Source organism: Apis laboriosa, unplaced genomic scaffold, assembly GCF_014066325.1.
Source record: "Apis laboriosa isolate Shangri-la unplaced genomic scaffold, ASM1406632v1 scaffold18_cov149, whole genome shotgun sequence".
Classification (NCBI taxonomy): Eukaryota; Metazoa; Arthropoda; class Insecta; order Hymenoptera; family Apidae; genus Apis; species Apis laboriosa.
Genome location: NW_025222233.1, coordinates 227,028 through 248,575, shown reverse-complemented (window position 1 = coordinate 248,575; position 21,548 = coordinate 227,028). Strand labels below are relative to the sequence as shown.

The following is a 21,548-nucleotide window of genomic DNA, read 5'->3' as shown; positions in this document are numbered from 1 at the left end:
TAAGAGTAATTCAAAATAATGCTCGTAATATTTTAAACAAATTTGCGCGTACTCGACATTATTCTGTACACAAATAAATTAAATAATAAATGCCGCGTTTGAATTTATACATATTTTCTCACATCTAGGTGTTATTTTTATCGATCCAACTACAACCAACAACTATTACTACAACTATTACCTAAATTTATTATATACGTTAATATATTCATTCAATGAATCTTGCATCTCATTACATTGATTTGAGAGATACGGCGTGTATAATTGTGTGTTTCTTACAGAGATTTTGTATAATGTACGGAAACGGATTGCCTAACACGTATGCTATATAAAAAAAAAAAAAAAGAAATAACGCACATCGTTCTAACCTTGTGCAATTATTAATCAGACTTAATAAAAGCGACAAACAATGATAATTTCGAGTGAATTTATATTAATAACAAATATCGATCTCTATACATCTTATGAAATTAATTATATATAATCGTGGAGAAATTTAGAGAAAATTGTCGTGAAAAAAGAAAAATAATATTATATTATTATAAATAAAAAAAGAAATTTCTAGTATTTTAATAAAAGCGACAAACAATAATAATTTCGAGTGAATCTATAAGAATTAGGAAAAACTGTTGTGAAAAAAAAAAAAAATATTGTACTATCTTAATAAAAGCGACAAACAAAGATAATTTCGAGTTAATCTAATGCTAATAACAAATATCGATCTCTACACATCTTATGAAATTAATTATATATAATCGTGGAGGAATTTAGGGAAAATTGTCGTGAAAAAAAAATAATATTATANAAAAAAATAATATTATAATAATTAATTATAAATAAAAAAAGAAATTTCTATCTTAATAAATTTTATCTTAATAAAAAGTGACAAACAATGATAATTTCGAGTGAATCTATAAGAATTAGGAAAAACTGTCGTGAAAAAAAAAAGGAAGGAATTTAGGGAAAATTGTCGTGAAAAAAAAATAATTATTATAATATTATAAATAAAAAAAATATTCTACTATCTTAATAAAAATAACAAACAATAATTTCGAGTGAATCTATGCTAATAACAAATATCGATCTCTACTATTCTTATGAAAATTTATTATATATATACAATATAAGAATTTAGGAAAAACTGTCGTGAAAAAAAAAAATATTCTAGTATCTTAATAAAAACTACAAACAATGATAATTTCGAATGAATCTATGCTAATAACAAATATCGATCTCTACACATCTTATGAAATTAATTATATATAATCGTAGAGGAATTTAGGGAAAATTGTCGTGAAAAAAAAATAATATTATAATATTATAAATAAAAAAAGAAATTTCTATCTTAATAAATTTTAATAAAATAAAATCTTAATAAAAACGTCATAACAAATATCGATCTCTAAACATCTTATGAAATTAATTATATATAATCGTAGAGGAATTTAGGGAAAATTTTCGTGAAAAAAAAAAAATAATATTATAATAATTAATTATAAATAAAAAAAGAAATTTCTATCTTAATAAATTTTATCTTAATAAAAGTGACAAACAATGATAATTTCGAGTGAATCTATAAGAATTAGGAAAAATTGTCGTGAAAAAAAAAAAATATTGTACTATCACAATAAAAGCGACAAACAATGATAATTTCGAGTGAATCTAATGCTAATAACAAATATCGATCTCTACACATCTTATGAAATTAATTATATATAATCGTAGAGGAATTTAGGGAAAATTGTCGTGAAAAAAAAATAATTATTATAATATTATAAATAAAAAAAATATTCTACTATCTTAATAAAAATAACAAACAATAATTTCGAGTGAATCTATGCTAATAACAAATATCGATCTCTACATCTTATGAAAATTTATTATATATATAATACAAGAATTTAAGCAAAAAACTATCGTGAAAAAAAAAAAAAAGAATATTCTACTATCTATCCGTCGGTTATTGCAAATAGAAAAAGTAAAGAAAATGGACAAACTAGTTTCTAGCAAATCGAGCGTAACTCGAAGAGCGTAAAACGAGCGAGGATAAAAAAAAGGAAAAACACACGAAACGACGTATATACACGAATATTACATATATATTTATATATAAATAAAAATAATAATAAAAACTCGTTTTTTAGAAACAATTCTATCAAACCGATCGATTATAACCGACCGATTTTATCGAAGAACATAAAAAAAAAAAGAAAAAAAGAAGCACCCTTGGAACAATCATTGGATTATTTAAAATGGACAACGGGGATTGGCAGATACGTAACCAGGGCCTTATAGACACGCAATGGGAATGGGCGAAAGATCGAAAGCGCGCGATCCTTGGGACGACTAACGTCATAACGGCGGGATACGACAGGAAACTGTTTAATTAATGTGAAAAATGATGACTCACCGATCGATCTAAGGAAGGTGGGCACCTTAACCAACGCGGCAATTTTATCAACTTGGTTTGGCGGACGGCTCTCGGCGATCCTCGATCGAAATGAGGGGCGGCCACGATCGATGCGTTCATTTTATAGAGAGCGCGCGCTCCAACCGAGTTTCCTGCGTAACAAACCGAGCCACCACCCGGTTTCCGGCGTCGGGATGCCACAGCAAGCGGCGGAAGAAAAAAAGGCGGATGCGGCCTTCGACCGAGCTGTTTTTCGTGCTGCCCGCCCGTTCGAAACGCGGTCTCGCCCGTGCTCGAATCGAAAACACGGTGGCGGCCGAACGGATCGCCTTATCACGTGTTTTTAATGTGAAAAATGTTTTAAGAAAGAACCTCGACAGGATGTCTCCGTTCGTATCTTCTTGCTTCGAACGAAATTTTCTATAAACGCGTGTATATATATATACTTATATATACACTTATATATACGCGTGTATATATATATATATATACTTTCTGCGAGGAACGCAGAAATGATTAAGTAAGCCGCATTCGACAGGATGTAAATTTTGTAAATAATAAAACCAATCGTATATAATATATATTATGCGTAAAGCGTAATGGAAAGAGTTTAAAAGGAGAAAATTCTAAATGGTAAGAAAATTCTAAAATGGATCCTAGATAGGATATGCTGTTCAAGCTAAATCTTGTAAGTAATAAAAGTAATCGTACGTGATATATGTGAAAGCTTTAAAGAAAGGTATAAAACATTTTTGATAGAATGTCGAGTTTAAACCGAATTTTATAAATAATAAAAACCAATCCTTCGTGATATATGTATATATATATATAATTTTGTAAGAAATAAAAGTAATCGTATGTGATAAATGTGAAAGCTTTAAAGAAAGGTATAAAACATTTTTGATAGAATGTCGAGTTTAAACCGAATTTTATAAATAATAAAAACCAATCCTACGTGATATATGTATATATAAACTTTAGAAAGATTTAAAATTCCTAAAAAAAGCATTTTTGATATGAATGCGAAAATTTTAAATAATAAAACTAATCGTACGTATATATATATATATGTAAACTTTAGAAAGATTTAAAATTCCTAAAAAAAGCATTTTTGATATGAATGTGAAAATTTTGTAAATAATAAAACTAATCGTAATATGTAAACTTTAGAAAGATTTAAAATTTCTAAAAAAAGCATTTTTGATATGAATTTATATGAAAATTAAAATAAATAAATAAAAAAAATAAATAATAAAACTAATCGTATATGATATATATATGTAAACTTTAGAAAGATTTAAAATTTCTAAAAAAAGCACTTTTGATATGAATGTGAAAATTTTGCAAATAAAACTAATCGTACGTGATATATGTATGTACATATATATATATATAAAACATGTAAACTTTAAAAAGATTTAAAATTCCTAAAAAAAGCACTTTTGATATGAATGTGAAAATTTTGCAAATAAAACTAATCGTACATTATATATGCATATATATGAAAGCTTCGAAAAGATATAAAATATTTTTGATAAAATATCGTTTTAATATAAACCGAATTTTATAATCGTATATAATAAGTAATCGTAAAACCAATAGTATATAAAGCGTAAATAGAAAAAGGTTTATCAAATTTTATTAAATAATAATAAGAATATGTGAGGTGCAGAAACGTTTTAGAAGAGTGCAAGATTCTCAAAAAATTCGCATCCCCGATACGCTGTTTAAAATCAAATTTTATTTAAAAAAAAAAAAAAGAAAAAAAGAAAAAATACATACGAGACACGGAAATGGTCGAGAAAAGTAGAGGATACTCGTGTACCATATAGGTTGGCCACCGATATACAGTACTTTGCTGTCCCCCGATAACGTTGCGACGAGTAGAGATAACGATATGCGTTCTATCCAGTATTATCTAAAGTGGTTTTCGCGACGAGTTCGCTGCACTCGTTGACTCACCTATGCCCACAAATGTTTTCGGCTCTTTTTCTACGAGCTCGTTTTCTATCTCGTATCGACGTTGAATGTATCAATTCGTGCTTATTAGCCTTTGCACAAAGGTCTTTGTCCCCTTTACAAAGAGGACTCTCTTTTATCTTTCCTCTTTCTTTTTTTTTTTTTCTTTCCCTTCAATTCGAATCTTATCGATCTTCTAATGTTTATTAATTATTCGTGTGAAAAACTTTTTTTTTTCACAAGGGTTAAAGGATGCTCCATTGTTTTATTATTACACGTTTTTCATCGATTCTATCGAAGGAGCATTGCTCGCATCTATGAAAGAACTTTCGAACTATCGATTTTAATATTTTACATTACGTAAGCTCTTTCTTTTCCTTTAATAACGATGTGTCTTTGGAACGATAACTCGGAAAATTAATTAAAACTACTTCGAAATTGGAAACGCGATTGCGATTCAAAATGTCACTAATTTAAATTAAAGGGGATTAAAAAAAGTAAGTAATCGAAAAAAGGTTATTTAAAATTGAAAATTTGAAAATTTTTTTTCAACCGTAATATTAATCGACAACACGTTGTTTCGTTTTAAATAGATCCACAAATATATCACACGATGTTATTGGTTTCGATTTAAGATTGTATCTATGATAGCGTATCTGTTATCGTATAAGCTAAAAAATATATAAAGATCATCATTGTCGGTTGACTAACTACATATTATTGATTAATAAATAATTCATCCGACCTGAATATAATCGAAGCGTTAAAAAGTAAGTCCTTCCTTTGTCGTTTTTTTACGAATAATAAAAATATAACGTTGAAGTAATTTTAAATAAAACGTTTTACATCTTCATTCAAATGAATGAAAGAGATCTTTGGACGCAAAGATCATTTGAGAAATAAAACAATGAAAAAGTGTCGAATTTATTTTTCGAATAAAATTTTATCCATTATTATTTATTTATTTTTCTTTTTTTCTTCTTTCACTTGTCAAACAAATTTGCGAAACAAATTTCCCCCCATCCCCCTCCCCCCCCTCTTAAAACGCGACAATACCCCTCCTACATATTATGCAACGTTGATGAATATTCCAATAATTTAAAATAACACGCACGCTTAATGCGAATTTCGTATTATAAAATATGTGTGTTTGCATCGAAAGTGTAAAACATCTAGGCTGGCAATAATTATTTCTTTATACAATTAGCCTTCCTGGAAACGTTATTTTACCGGTTAAACTGCTTCGTTCACATTGGTTTTTTGCCAAACACGCATTACCATCTAAAGTGTCGGGCATTGCGTTTGATAAGCATGGCACGCGCGTACACGTATTAGAAATTTCATGGTGGCATCGTAAATCAAATCGTCCGACTTTCGTTTCCGACCAATCCGTTTCGTGGCCACTTGTGTTACGCTCTTGCGCACATTACATCTCTCAAATTATTTGGATCGTAGGCGTCATACAGCTTCACTCGATTTCGAATCGAAGAAAAAAAAAGAAGAAGAAAAAGAAGAAAAAGAAAGAAGAAAGAAGAAGAAAGAAAAAGAAAGAAAAAGAAAGAAGAAGAAGAAAGAAAAAGAAAAAGAAGAAAGAAGAAGAAGAAAAAAGAAGAAGAAAAAGAAAAAGAAGAAGAAGAAGAAGAAAAAGAAAGAAGAAGAAAGAAGAAAAGGAAGAAAGAAGAAGAAAGAAGAAGAAGAAGAAGAAAAAGAAAGAAAAAGAAAGAAGAAGAAAGAAAAAGAAAGAAGAAAGAAGAAGAAAAAGAAAAAGAAGAAAGAAGAAGAAGAAAGAAGAAGAAAAAGAAGAAGAAGAAAAAAGAAGAAAGAGAAAGAAGAAGAAGAAGAAAGAAGAAGAAGAAGAAGAAGAAAAAAGAAAGAGAAAGAAGAAAAAGAAGAAAGAAGAAGAAGAAGAAGAAGAAGAAGAAGAAGAAGAAGAAGAAGAAAGAAAGAAGAAGAAGAAAGAGAATGAAAAAAAATTTATTCGAGAAGAAAAAAAATTTCAGACGGTATTAATTAATTTCTCCTTTTGCCATTTAAATTCTAATAAAAGCCACAATTATAAATAAATTTCTTCAATAAAATTTCCCGATGACATAAAGCCTGTTAATATTAAAATAAAAATTTCAATCAACTTGTATCATCAACCCAACTGATATAGATTTTTTGTTTCGACTAGGAGTGATCGATCGAACTTTTATATTATTCGAAACATGTTTAACATTTTATTTTCGTATTATAAGAAAATATCGAACGATCGATCATTTTATATACCAATTTCTCGAAATATTAAAAAAAAATAAATAAATAAATAATAATAAATTAAATAGTAAAAAAATTATTTATCGTTTGAAATATAATTATTCTAACCAAGAATTATTATAAACTTAATTACACTTCTAATTACTTGAAAAATAATAATAATTTGCGGCAATGTTTTTATCTTTCGATTAAATGACATACAGTAATTACAAGGCTGAGTGGAATGAAATTCCAAAAAAAAAAAAGAAAAAAAATCTCTCCAATTTTATAATTCGTAAATCGTATGAACTCGCTATTAGATCGTTAAACGATTTGACAATGAAAACGTATGCATTGGAATGTCGTATACGCGAAGAGAATTATTACGGGAATTACACGAATAAAGTTGTTCCTCGAATGATTTAGACGGAAGGTCGAGTATGAAACTGAAAGGCGACAGCCTGGAAAGAACCGTTCATATTGTGCAAACAGCGAATCGACGATCGTCTACTAGTGGGAAAATAATCGTCCAGATACACAATGCACGTTGCATGTAACCTTGCACTTGTAACAATGGTATATATATACTAGGAACGTACTCTTCCTCACTGTCGGCACCTTTCATCCTGTGATAACTATTACTTCTTTCTTTTTATTTGTCTCTCTCTCTCTCTCTCTTTCCCTCTTTTTTCCCTGTTTCATTCTATAGATTTCAATTTCATCGATTCATTGACAACAATCAGAAACTATCTCGTTCAAACTTTCAGAATTTCGATTTATAAAATATTTAAAAAATAATTGTGAAATTATTTTATTAAAGAATCATATAATTTTAATTATATATTATATGGAACAAATAAGTTATAAAATTCATATTGCGTATATTTAATAAGATAAATTAATAAAAATTAATATGCAAATACGATAAATTATCGTTAGTTAATTGTTTAGATTCATAATTAAAATATTTATGTTTTGCACGAATCGAAACAATAACGATAATGTATTTAATTATTACTACGCGGTCTGCAATATACTGGTAAAGATAATTCTAATTGAACGCGATGTACGCAGCTTATTACTTGTTATGTTTCATTAATTATTAAAATAATCTAGAATTACCTGTTAGTATCGCCTATTTAATTTTGCTTTTTATATTCTTATGTTCTATATTTAAATATTAATTAAATAACTAGAGAGACGATTATTAATTATGCTATTATTCATATAATATAACAGATACTACGGAAAGTCTAACAGAAGGACTGAAGATATGTTTTATATAGCAATAGTGTCATTAACTCAACTAACTTTAAATAAAAATTAAAACAGGATACTATATTTATATATAAAAGTTATATCAGCGTGTATTTTGAAATATCACACAATTTGAGCAAATTGAAGCAACGTGATCAACGAAAATATATTATATAATTTTAATTTTATTACAAATTAAAATTAAATTGATTAATCCATGATATTAAATATACAATTTAATTACATTATTACTGTATCTAAAAAATTTGGAAATAGTTAAATGAATCATTTAAAATTTCATAATCATAAATAGATTAGAAATATCAAATACAATTTGTAAGAAGAAAACGAAAACATAGTTAGAATATATGTAGAGGCAAAAAAAAAAAAAAATAAAAATAATCTTGCAGCTTCCTGGAGATACCGCTACTCTCCACGCGATGTGACTTTGAACCACGTGTGTTTCTACGAAAATACAAAACGAAGCAACGCACAAGAATCGTGTTTAAGAACACGTTTTTGTAATGGTACATCTCATGGCCATTCATGCATCGTAATTGTATATAATCTTCAATTTACTATCGTTTATTTCGATCAAGAAATCGATTTTTTCGCACTAATCAATTATCACATGTATTTTTCGATTTTACGAAAGTATCGTATTGTATCGATAAATCACATTGATATGATAATATATATATATTCCAGCATTTCTATCGAATCGGTAAAACTCGAATCGAATTTAATAACTATTTTGCAAAATGATTAAATGAATAAATTCTATCAAGATGATTCATCGTATTATAATAATATTCTTTCGTTTATATATAAATTAAAATATATAATTTAATTGGATTTTGATAAATTGACAACGTTTAAAATTGAGAAGCTGAAATGTTGAGAAAGTCATTACACCATGGCCAAAGATAAACAAAGGAATTAAAGACGCAATTGAGTTATATATTTACGAATCTAACATACCTTTCGAAGAAACGAAAACAAGGAAAGTTACGAAGAAGCTGTTCTTTGCCAATAGGATTCCACGTCGAGAGGACCGGATCAACTTTCACGATCAACGCGAAATTCCTTTTTGCTTGTTTTCTTGACGTTTTCTCTGATAGTTTTTGTGTTGCAGGTACGCGATTGATCGTGCAAGATGTATAAACGATCGTTTCCGCGGGGTTTTGAATTTCGAAATTTGAGACGCGCCAATTCTCGCAACACGAGGGCGAGAAAAAGAAAGAAAAGACTAAGTAAGAAAGCATCGACGCCTCTTATGGCGCGACGAAACGCTCTCACAGCAATCTGCTGGATAACTGACTAACCATATCGCGGCCGATCCTCACTACTCGAACTGCGACACCTGGCGCTCTGAGCTTTGAAACACATCTAATACCGAATCTGTAAGAATAATAACTATTATCGAATTATTATTGAAATATGTTACAATTTTTATAACTATTAATAATAATTTAATAATTATTTTTTCAACATTAGAAATCTCAAAAATTATATTTATTATATATTTATTAGAAACAAATTTTATTTTAAAAAATATTCGAATTTTTATAAAAATTCAAATTTCATAATAAATATAACAGATTTCCACTTTCGAACTAGATTTTTAATTAAAAAAGGGCTTAAATCTATTTTGATCAATAAATTCGACGTATATTGGAATATTATTTAATTTTTTTTTCTTGCTACTTTATAATATGAATTTACAATATTATAATTATATAATATGTATATAATTATATTTAATTATAATTTTTTATTAATAATTAAATAAATAATATTTATATTTATAATTAATAATAATTTTTATAATTTTCATTTTATACTTTTTATACTATTTCAAAATTTATTTACATATTTAGATTAAAGTTAAATGATATATATATATATATATATATATATATATGCATATATGAAAATTTATTGAATAATTTCGAATAAAATAACAGAATTTTTATAGTATATGTTTTAATTTGTCGAGCTATTTTTTGCAATAAAAAAGATGATATATAATGATGACATAAGTTTGCACTTTGCTTCATGATGAAAATACGTTGTGAACTGTTATATAATTATATAGGTAGTATATTATGGTATGAAAATTAAGTTGTCTGAATAACTTTGCAAGTAATATTTCTAAACTATTAAAAGTTCCACAATAGTTTAACTATAATGTAAGATAGTACTGTTAAAAATTAAAATTGTTAATTGCCAATAATTTTATTGAAAAAATTTAATATAGTTAAGAAAAGTATACAGATTAACATATACATATATAATTATATATGCTTAAATGTTATAATCTGCACATATAATCATTTATGGGATGCACTTTAAAAAATTAATTATTAATATTACTTGTACACTCAACATATATTTGACTAGAAAATTTGTAATAAATTCAATATAAATATATATTTACGTTTTAATTTTCCAATAAATGCCTTAAAAACTTACATTATAGTTTACTTACATATTAAATTTAATTTGTGATATAATATCACAAACAATATATAGAATAGATGTAATATCTTATGAAATTTTATATTATGTGTTCTGAAATACCGACTTTAAAAAAAAGTGTTTTTTACGCCCTCTATGATTTATTATCAGATTTTATTGAAAGTTATTAAATTAAAACGATATTCTATCTATTCTTTTTATATAAAAACATATAATGTTTATTTATATAAAAACATAAAAATATTTATTTTTTAATATTTAAATATTTTGTATTAAAATATTTGTTTGAAATCTACTAATAGTTACTTGCGTAGTTATCGATATATTCCAATACACGTCTTTACTCGCCGAGCCATGCGTATCAAATGAAACGAAACAGTTTCGATTCGATCGTTGTAATGTTTACATGGAGGAAATTTGCGCGCGTTTAATTTCATATATAATTTAAAATTATGTAAAAATTTCACGTTTGAAGCACCTTTTATACATTTTATTCATGAGTCATTTAAGTATGTTTATTCCTAAGATTTTTTTGTACCTTTTTTAAGTAATATTGTACACATTTTTTTAAAATAATATATATTATTAATAGTTTAAAAGAGAATATAATATATTTATGTATATGTCTTTTTACTACAAAATGTAAAATTTATCATTTATCTTAATTGTTTATCATTATAGCGTCCATATTGACATTTTTCCCGCCTTCAAATACATGCAATTAATTATTAATCCGTGATAGAAAAATTATTTTTTCAAAATTAAATGATAATCTGCATAAATAAAAATAAAAATTAAATAAATTAAAATAATTAACTAATCGTAATAAAAAAAAAATTTTAAACTCAAAGTATATTATATTTATATTATAATATATTATATTTTTATATTATAATATATTATATATTTATATTTTATTTTTTTCATTTTTACTTTTTTATATAATTTTTCTATATAATTTCTCTATAATTTTTTATTATGCATATAATATATATGTATACATCTGATTAATAAATCATTTAATGATAATAATAAATAAATATTGGATAAAAATTTAAAGAGACAAAAATTCGTAGATGTCGACACCAACGTATGTTTTTCCTTAACGAAACTATCAAAAGTAGCAAATGACATTCAAGAACTGAATAAGAAAGTTTGTTTCTAGTGATTGTATTCTTTACTAGAATATTATTATTGGTACACTTGTAATTATAGTTTCTTATATTATTTCGTGGATTTAATATCATGTAACATATATTTGTAAATGTTTTACATTTCAATACACGGAGCCGATAAAATCAGTAGCGTCATTTTTGTTTCTTTCAACTGATTTTATATTTATAATAATGATTGTTCAACTCGATGAACCGATATTTGTGCAAAAAAACTGGATCTTTATTACCTGTCATTAATTCAGGTTAATTTTTTCTCTTGACTTCATTTAGTATCACATAATTGAAATGGAGTCAGCAAATCAGAATCAGGTACAAAGTGCCTCTAATAATGCTGATACTTCTGAAAACAAGGGAAGGTAAAATTATATTCCATATATTTTTTTAATTTTTATAATTTTGTGATATATTTTTCATCATTTGATTTAATAAAATATATTTAATATTTAATGAAAAAATATATTATTTTTTTATTATTTTTTTGAATTGAATTGAATTTTTTATTATTTTTTTCTAGTTGTTTATTACTTCGATATGCTAGTCAAAATTCATTGGACGAAAGTTCACAAAAGCATATACCCCGTGAGAGTGGAAAAGATAAACCACCATATAGAAATCATCATCATACAAATCGGGCATTTGATGTTATCAATGAAATGAGAAAGTAAGAGATATTTAATATTTATTTTGTTGTATTAATTTAAAATAATATTGAAAATATCCAAAAGAAAGAGAATTATATCAGAGTCTTTTTTTGGATGTTCAAAATATAAAATAATGTAATTATGTTAACATAATGTAATTATTTATTAGGAAAAATTTATTATGTGATGTAATCTTGGTGGCAGATGGAGGTTTAGAAGTACCTGCTCATAAAATGGTTCTGGCTGCTTGTAGTCCTTATTTTTATGCTATGTTTACCAGTTTTGAGGAAAGAGATCAAGAAAGGATAACATTACAAGGTGTAGATTATTCTGCACTTGAATTATTGGTAGATTATGTATATTCTGCAGAAGTTCATGTCACTGAAGATAATGTACAAGTGTTGTTACCAGCTGCAAATCTTTTACAATTAACTGATGTCCGTGATGCATGTTGTGATTTTTTACAAGCTCAATTACATCCATCAAATTGTTTAGGAATTCGTGCATTTGCTGATCTTCATAGTTGTTTAGAGTTATTGTCACATGCTGATAGTTATATTGAACAACATTTTTCGTAAGATATTAAAATATCTTTATATAATATTATTATTATATATTTTTACATAATTACAATTAACACATTTTTTTATATCTAATTAAAAATCTCATTATATACACAGAGAAGTAGTGGATGGAGAAGAATTTTTGACATTAGCACCACAGCAAGTAGCTAAATTAATTTGCAGTGATCGTTTAATGGTCCCTTCAGAAGAAAAAGTGTTTGAATGTGTAATATCATGGGTGCATCATGATTTGGAAAAAAGACAAGCTCATTTAGCACAATTAATGGAACATGTACGCTTACCTTTATTATCCCAAGAATATTTAGTACAACGTGTGGAAGAAGAACCACTTCTTAAAGCAAATTTACAATGTAAATAATAATAAAACAAACATTAGTCATATATAAAAGTATAACATACTTAATAATTTAATAAAATAAACATGATATATTTTTTCATTTATATAGGTAAAGATTTTTTGATAGAAGCTTTGAAATATCATTTACTTAAAGGAGAACAAAAATCATTATTTAAAACACCTCGTACAAAACCTAGACAACCAAGAGGTTTACCAAAAGTGTTACTAGTTGTAGGAGGACAGGCTCCAAAAGCAATTAGAAGTGTAGAATGTTATGATTTCAAAGAAGAAAAGTGGTATCAAGTATCTGAATTACCTACGCGTCGTTGTAGAGCTGGTAAATAATATTTATATTTTATATAAAATTTTTAAAATGCAATTTTCTTACAATTTATTGTATTTCTTATATATTTATTATTATATTGTTATATTATTATTTTTAATATATAGGTTTATCCGTCCTCGGTGGTCGTGTATATGCTGTTGGTGGATTTAACGGATCTCTTAGAGTACGAACAGTAGATATTTATGATGCAGCTACAGATCAATGGTCACCTTGTCCAGAAATGGAAGCAAGAAGATCAACACTTGGTGTAGCAGTTCTTGGAAATTGCATATATGCTGTACATGATTTATTTTCTTATTTTATTTTTTTTTTATGTTATATCTATTAAACTATATTTATGTGCGAAATTATATATAATATATAATAAATCTATTTTATCTTATTTTATTAAAATCATTTTATTATAAAATATTTATAAAAAATAGGTTGGTGGATTTGATGGATCAACTGGTCTTAATTCTGCTGAAGTTTATGATCCAAGAACTCATGAATGGAGGTTTATTGCACCAATGTCAACACGTAGAAGTAGTGTTGGAGTGGGAGTTGTTAAGGGATTATTATATGCTGTAAGTTTAATAATGAAATAATACAATTATAAAAAATTATTAAACATTCAAAATTATTATAGGTTGGTGGTTATGATGGAGTATCCAGACAATGTTTATCTAGTGTTGAATGTTACAATCCAGAAAAAGATCAATGGAAACCTGTGCCTGATATGTCTGCACGTCGAAGTGGCGCCGGAGTTGGAGTTTTAGATGGAATTCTATATGCTGTAGGAGGACATGATGGCCCATTAGTCAGAAAAAGTGTAGAAGCTTTCAATCCAGATACTAATCAATGGACTCCAGTTAGTGATATGGCTCTTTGTCGTAGAAATGCTGGTAAATAATGTTATTTTTACTGAAATTACAATGATAATTTACTAAAATTACAATAGTATAAAGAAATAGATCTAAAAATAATAAAAATTATCTCTCTTGAAAAATAAATAAATTATCAAAAATGCAATTTAAATTTTTTTTAGAAATAATAATATAATAAAAATCAATATTTTTAGGTGTTGTTGCATTAAATGGTCTTTTGTATGTGGTTGGTGGTGACGATGGTTCATCGAGTTTGGCATCTGTAGAAGTATATTCTCCAAGAACGGATACTTGGACAACTCTTCCAACTTGTATGGGAATTGGTCGTAGTTATGCCGGAGTAGCAATAATCGATAAACCAATGCCATCTACAACATCGATGTGAGGATTACAATCCGCTGGGCATATATTAGAGCAAAATATAGACCCGGGTGCCGAAATATCGGATCAATCACGGGAAGCCGGGCCCAGCGGTATGCAAGTCCAAAATCCAGACCAAAATGTACTTCAGCAATATCGTAGTGCTGGGCATAATTGTCAAGGTCCACGTTGTGTGTGTCAGCGGTATGAAAATGGTGAAGTGGCAGCTGCGGTCATGAACAATAGAAATAATCAAGAAAGAGATGATAGCTATCAAAACGTAGGTCGTGGTTCACGAGGCTTCCAAAATCGTCCTGGTTCGATACAGATGCACTCAAATCTCAATCCAAATTATCAAAATCCAGTGGATTTAGTCCATAATTATAATCGTAATCGACAATTACAAGAACCAGAAGAAAATATTTATGAAAGACTGGATAACGATGATGATGATAATACTGAAAATAATAGCGAGGTTGTTCATAATGAATCCACGATTCAAAATAATCAAAACAATGTGGATGATCATACATACGAAAGAATAGATGATCGATATTCTTATAGCAGTAGAACATATCCTCGTTGTTATAAATATCATATTTTAAATCATTATATTCCAAATTTTTTAAATGAAATGGAAGGTAGAAATCAATATGATCAACCAAGACAATTTTATCTAGATTCGTCACGATTATCTAACCAATTTTGCCAGAATAGATTAGGTAGACTAGGTCGTAACTGTTTTTCGACTGAAAACATTGCTTATGCGTCAACTGGACGAGCCATTTATCCGCTTGGTTACAATTGTATGTGTTCGTTTTGTAGACATATAGATACGAGATATTTATGTCATCATTGCCATAACTTGCATAACAGATTACGTTATCAAGATGGATTTGCAAATAATTCTAGACATTACATATATCAATTACCAAGAAATTGTAGATGCCCTTTTTGTCGTGGTGAATATTCTTATATAAAACTGCCTGTTACGTCTTGTCGACCTACCGAATCTTTAAGAATGGAATGCCATTGTAAAAATCCAAATAATTGTACTTGCAGATCAAAAGTTTTATCTAATTCTAATTCTGCCGCTCAATTTAGCAAATATCTTGATTGGATAAGTAGAGGCAGTCCATCAGTTAATAATCCACTTTATGCAACGGTTCATATTGGTAGACCTTGTGTTTCAGCTCTTGGAAGTACAAATAGTGCAGGAAATTCATCCAACAGCGCAGATCCTGGCGCTTCGACATCAAATATGTCAGTACCTGCATCTACAATCAATGAACCTAGTACATCATCAAATATTAGATCAATCTTTTCATCGCACAATTCTTCAACTTCACACCCTTCCGTTTGTTCTGCTAACCGTTCAACAGAACGTCAACATACATGCGACGATTCTTGTATCAGAAATCAGAGTGGAAGCGTTACTGGTATTTGTCAATTTCTTGGTAGATGTGAAAGAGCAGAATGTAATCATAGTAGATTATCCGTGCATTGGTGGTTCATAAATAGATGGTTGCCAGCTTGGAATCCTCATTATTTTGATAGAAATATGGACACTGTTCCTCCAATGGAGGAAGAATCTCGAGAACAGCAAGAAAGTGATAGTGATGATACTTAATTTCAAAATTTTTGTTTTATAGTATTTTTTCTGTTATTAAAAAACAAAAATATTATTTAATATTTTGATCTATAAATTTTCGTTAAATATTTTTTATTTAGTTTTATTGGTTTTTTATAAATATTATTATTATTACGCTTAAATTGATCATATAGTTATAATTAAATAAAATTAGATATCTTTATTCTTTTGTTTAAAACGAAAAGATAATAATAATATTAAATAATATTATATTTTGTGATATAATTAAAAAATATACTGTTCTTATATTTTAACTGTTCTCAATTAATATGATAATATTTTGATTATAGTATATTTAAATTTTCATTTATTATTCATTTTCTTTAAGAATAGAAAATAAAATTATAATTAAAAATTAAACATTTTCATTTTAAATTATAAATTATCTCTTGAACCTTTATGAATATATAAAGACAATTTATGCATGTATTGACAATAAAATTTCTTTATATGTGTATTAATAATTTAAGATACTGTATATAAATTTCAGTCATATGTTTAGAAATAATAAATAGGCTAAATATAGCAATAATCAAAATTTTATATTTTATTTCATTTATAAAACTTTGTATGATCATGAAAACTAATTCGATAAATAATTTTGAAATAATCAAATAAAAAATTAATTATATGTATTTTATCAAATAATTTAGAAATTGTGTTCCATATATAGATATATATACATTAGAATATATAGAATTTTAAGAGTATAAGAATTGTATAAAAATTGTAATTTTTATAATTCAATTTCATATATGTACCTTCTTTGGGCATCATTAAGCCAAAGAGAGAATGCTTTTGTCATATTTTTCAATTTTAGTAATTAAGATTTTTCGAAACAAAGCACAAATGCATTCTTTCAGAAACTAGAAAAAATTTAAAAAAAATTAAAATTATATATTATTTTTAGGAAGCGTTTTATAATTACTATTGCGATAGAATACATTAATCATAATAAACTTTAGTTTAAATTCGATAGTTAGTGTAAATATAAATTTATAATGATTATTGTTTATAAAAAAAATGACGTTAAAAATCGATTAGAATTTTTATACACACGATTTTCTCTTGAAAATATCTATTATCTTAATAAAAATTATGTATGAATCAGTATTAAGTTGTCCTTGTAAAGTTTTACTTTCTCAAGTGATTTGATTGATTGGTTAAGTTTAAAGATTGTTCAATATTAATTTATATATTCAGTATTGGAAAAAGTATTGAATTTATTAAAATAGAATGTAATATTTAAACTTTTAAAAGGACAACTTCACACATATCTTTGAATATATTATAACTTAGAAACTAATCGTTAAATAGGATGTAACATTTTTGCGCCTAAAATATTATAAGGAAACGTATTCGATTAGTTTTTTGAATTATAATGTAAGAAAACCTGATAGATTTACAAAATGTTTATTTTTTCTATTTAATAATTAATAATTACGATGACAAACGTTCAATTAAATAAAATATGTTATATAAAATTTTATGTAAAATTTTTTCGAACATCATAAACACAAAAAATTAAAAAATTCAAATTATTATTTCCAAGTTTTTTTCAAATTAAAAAATCCAATAATTGATATTTAATTTAATAATAAAATATTTATATAATTAATTAATTATTTAATAAAGTATTTAATAAAATTTTTTGTTGTATTATAAAATAGAGAAAATAAAATCAATAGTAAAAATATATATATCATTAAATAAGCAAAGATATTTTTTAAAATATATTTATTCTGCATATAATAAAAAACAAATTATAATTCTGTTTTTTCTTCTAAGATTGCCATAACATTATGGTTAAGGTTGTGAGCGGCATAGTATATCAGGTTCAAATTGTAATACAATTAGTACACGTCGTGGCGCTTTTGCAAGAGCAGTAAATATGTCTTTACAATCAATTATATACATCCTACACCCACTTTAAGAAAAGTTGATCACTCCCCCATAAGCGAAGGCCAACTGCTATCACTTTGGTTTTACAATGGTCCCTAATATCGCGACGTATTGTTATATTTAGCTAAATATCTAATTTATTTTATTGAAACTAAAACTGAATGAAGAAATCGAATTTATTTACATAGACATATGCGCAATATTATTCACGATTAAGTAAATCGATTTAAGCAAATCGATTTTAATACATATAAACATTTATTAAGCAAAAATTTCTTCGAGGAATCGAACCAAATGTCATTCGAGGTGTGGTCGTTGGTGACATTTCTAACTTAAAGTTATTGTGAATTTACGCGTAAAGTGTCGTAAAGAAAATTTATGCGCCCTGATGACAATGTTTTAGGAACATCGATTCATAGTGATCATTTTAAGAAAAATCGTCCCTTTGTGTACAAGCAACGAACGTGATCTGCAAAAACGACGAATATTTCGCGTTGTCACAGGACCAACGTATTGTAAATGATGAAATGACGATAAACGCTATTGTGTTCCGGCGGTATAGAGTATAGTACATGGTTAAGAGAACTTTATCTTAGCACCACGGGTATTCAAGTATCACGGGTGTGGTTCTCATGGCCAGACGCACTCAGATACGACGATATTTTGTTCGAATAATGGCTTAACCCTTTCTGCATCGAAAATCTGACGTTTATTTTCAGTAATAATTGCATTTGTTTATTCAGAAATAATTGCATCTGTTCCCTTATTTTTATTTCAATTTAATTATTTGGTAAATATCATTATTCTAATTTTTATTTTGTTGTTTTCAGATCGTTTGAGATATGTAAAATTTGGGGAAAAATTATATACAAAAATTGTATGGAAATTATTGTTAATTTATTTCAATGAAAAATATATTAAAAGAAATATAAAAAAAATTTTTAATTTTTATTATACTAATATAATAAATATCTATTCAATGATTGAAAGAAGGGTAACAAAAAAATAAAATGAATTTTAGAAATTTTTCAAAGATTTTATATTTTCAATTGATTTATTTTTAAATACTTTTAATTAAAAATTTACATTGGAAAACACTTGTTAAATTACATACACAAACAGTTACTTAGCCAGTGTTTAAAATTAAAGCAAAGAGAAAGGCTACGTTCACCTTTTCTCTGATATTGATAATATTTGCATTCCGATCAGTAATCAAATTTTATGTTCAATCTTGCATGTGAGCCGTCTTTTAAAATCACATATATATCACGATCATTCTAAAAATTTACCTTACGATAAGCTGATTTTTACACTCTCGTTATCCAAGAACGAGACACCGCTAAGATATGGTACTGAACGATAATAGAACATCATACTTTCTGAACATGAATGTTTGATATCTATAGCAAAAGAGAAGCACAAATCTCTTGCATCAGAATTGTTAATTCATTATGATCGATGATCGGAATGATACTTGAAGTATGTGGGCGTTGGTCCTTGTCACCTTCGAATTCCAGTCTCAAATAAACCGAAAAAAGTAAACGATTTACTGTGAGCAAAATAAAAGAACAACAGAAAGATTTGTGATTTGATTAATCTTATGAAATATTCTTTCTATTAAATTTCCTATAGATCTTGAATATTACATATATTTAAAATATTTGGAATAAAAATATTGCAATAATCGAAATAATGACGTTTCATAATATGCATAAATTTGATATTTATTTGTATATGGTACTGAATAGAAGTTACTTCTGAATTGACTATATGTTATTAATGATAAGGATCAATTGTTATTCTATGGAGGAACTAAATAGATCCTTATGCATTCATTCAAATTAATCTCAAAGGATGACAAAAGATCCTATAGATGTTGAATAATAATTTATCACTACCGTTACGCGTGCATAACCATGCGTGAATCACGGAATTGTCGTGCAAGTGTAATGTGTAACCAAGAAATTACGAAATCTAGCTTTGTGCCATGTATATCCCTTCTTTTTTATTCTCTTTTAATGAGGGTCTTGTTCCGGCTGCATTTATAATGTTTTATAGTTTATTTAATTGTATTAAGATAAGAAAAATCTGAGATTTATATTATATTGTAAGTTTATACATATTTTTAATTATTTTGTTTGAATCAATTATTTTTCGACTGAATTAATTTTTAATCCTGATTCTAATTCTTTTCTTTTGGATTTCAGGAAAGAAAAGAAGAGAGAAAAGAAGCTAAGTATTTTATGTCGATAAATATAATTCAATCAAAAATATCTATATTTTAAGATTGTAAACAAATCAAGACTTAATGATATACATTTTTATATATATTGGTTACATTTTTTTAATATACTTATGCGTTTCTTTACTTTTCTTAATCTAGAATTTATAAAAAAATCTAAACAAAATATCTTATTTGAAATATTTACATAATTTATCAAATATATTCACATTATGTTTGTGTAATTTATGTATTAATTTTGCTAATGAGATTTTACAAATATATTCGATATAGGTTATGTAATACTTGTCAAATTAAGAATAATTATTCATTTTTAATATTTATTTCAGAAAGATATCAGAAAATGTATTTTTTTTCTAAGTATATCTCATGTATTGAATCGAAAATGTATAGAATCGATAACATCATGACTCATTTATGAATTTATTTGAACGGAAAATTAAAAATTGATCCGTCTTGGGTGGTTTCGTTATGTATTTTGCAGAGAATAAAAGTTATGTAATTCTTTACGTAAAGAGAACGAGATCTTTTAAGATACATCTTTACAAACGAGTTTAACACACTCAGAGACCTGAATTTGTTCTCTTTTACAATATACCATATATATTTATTACAAAATAATAAAACAAAATTTATATTGACAATATATGATAAAGATAAGTCAAATCGTTTTAATCTACATAAATTTAATCACAATTTATTTTTTTTTCATGATATTCATATAAATTTAATTATGATTCGATATAAGTTATAAAATATTTCATAAATTAAATATTATTTAAATTTCTAGAATTTTACCTGTCACCACCTATCTGCGTTATATATTGGATGGAAAGTGGTCGCAATAATTCTCGATCTTGTTCAGAGGCTTCCTTCTTCCAAGGGTAAGGAAAGGTGTTTGCACGTGTCCCTCGTACTACGTTATATTGCAACCGTTTGCACTCGTTCATTGTTGATTGCACAAGGAACCGAGTATACCTATCACGGGCCTTTGCACAGCAGGCATCTGGTCCGCTTTCAAGCTTTTCTACGGGGTTACACCACTTTGTGTAACGATATACGCGCACTCTCTGAAGTTCATTTGCTCTTGATGTTTGTTCAC

The 21,548-nt window shown here is 26.7% G+C and overlaps 3 protein-coding genes across 4 annotated transcripts in view; 2 read left to right on the top strand and 1 right to left on the bottom strand.

Annotated features, from left to right (window-relative positions):
- The window catches only part of LOC122712030 (dual 3',5'-cyclic-AMP and -GMP phosphodiesterase 11-like), a 64,538-nt gene extending 55,405 nt beyond the window's left edge, over positions 1-9,133 (bottom strand). Inside the window, exon 1 of one of the 2 annotated variants that reach the window (XM_043931319.1) lies at positions 8,843-9,133. The gene's annotated coding sequence lies outside the window, so the exon portion shown is untranslated. Of the gene's footprint in view, positions 1-2,410; positions 2,468-8,842 lie in introns of those variants that run through there. The other variant, XM_043931320.1, reaches the window with a different exon arrangement.
- Positions 9,134-11,484: 2,351 nt separating this feature from the next.
- On the top strand, positions 11,485-14,676 carry LOC122712093 (ring canal kelch homolog). The gene is made up of 9 exons (XM_043931449.1): positions 11,485-11,873; positions 12,032-12,178; positions 12,328-12,732; positions 12,839-13,092; positions 13,189-13,416; positions 13,530-13,702; positions 13,851-13,991; positions 14,054-14,309; positions 14,486-14,676. Exons 1-9 carry the CDS (start codon positions 11,803-11,805, stop codon positions 14,674-14,676), a joined length of 1,866 nt encoding a protein of 621 aa, XP_043787384.1. The 5' UTR covers positions 11,485-11,802.
- A 90-nt stretch (positions 14,677-14,766) lies between these two features.
- LOC122712095 lies at positions 14,767-16,390 on the top strand. Its single transcript, XM_043931450.1, has one exon. It carries the CDS (start codon positions 14,767-14,769, stop codon positions 16,279-16,281), a length of 1,515 nt encoding a protein of 504 aa, XP_043787385.1. The 3' UTR covers positions 16,282-16,390.
- The last annotated feature ends 5,158 nt before the right edge of the window (positions 16,391-21,548 follow it).

What these genes read in the sequence shown, in the direction of transcription:
- LOC122712093 (XM_043931449.1), top strand. Translation starts at nt 11,803, where the DNA reads ATGGAGTCAGCAAATCAGAATCAGGTACAAAGTGCCTCTAATAATGCT. An exon ending in TCTTAAAGCAAATTTACAAT is followed by an intron (nt 13,093 to 13,188) that starts GTAAATAATAAT and finishes TCATTTATATAG; the next exon opens with GTAAAGATTTTTTGATAGAA. An exon ending in TTAAGGGATTATTATATGCT is followed by an intron (nt 13,992 to 14,053) that starts GTAAGTTTAATA and finishes AAATTATTATAG; the next exon opens with GTTGGTGGTTATGATGGAGT.
- LOC122712095 (XM_043931450.1), top strand. Translation starts at nt 14,767, where the DNA reads ATGCAAGTCCAAAATCCAGACCAAAATGTACTTCAGCAATATCGTAGT.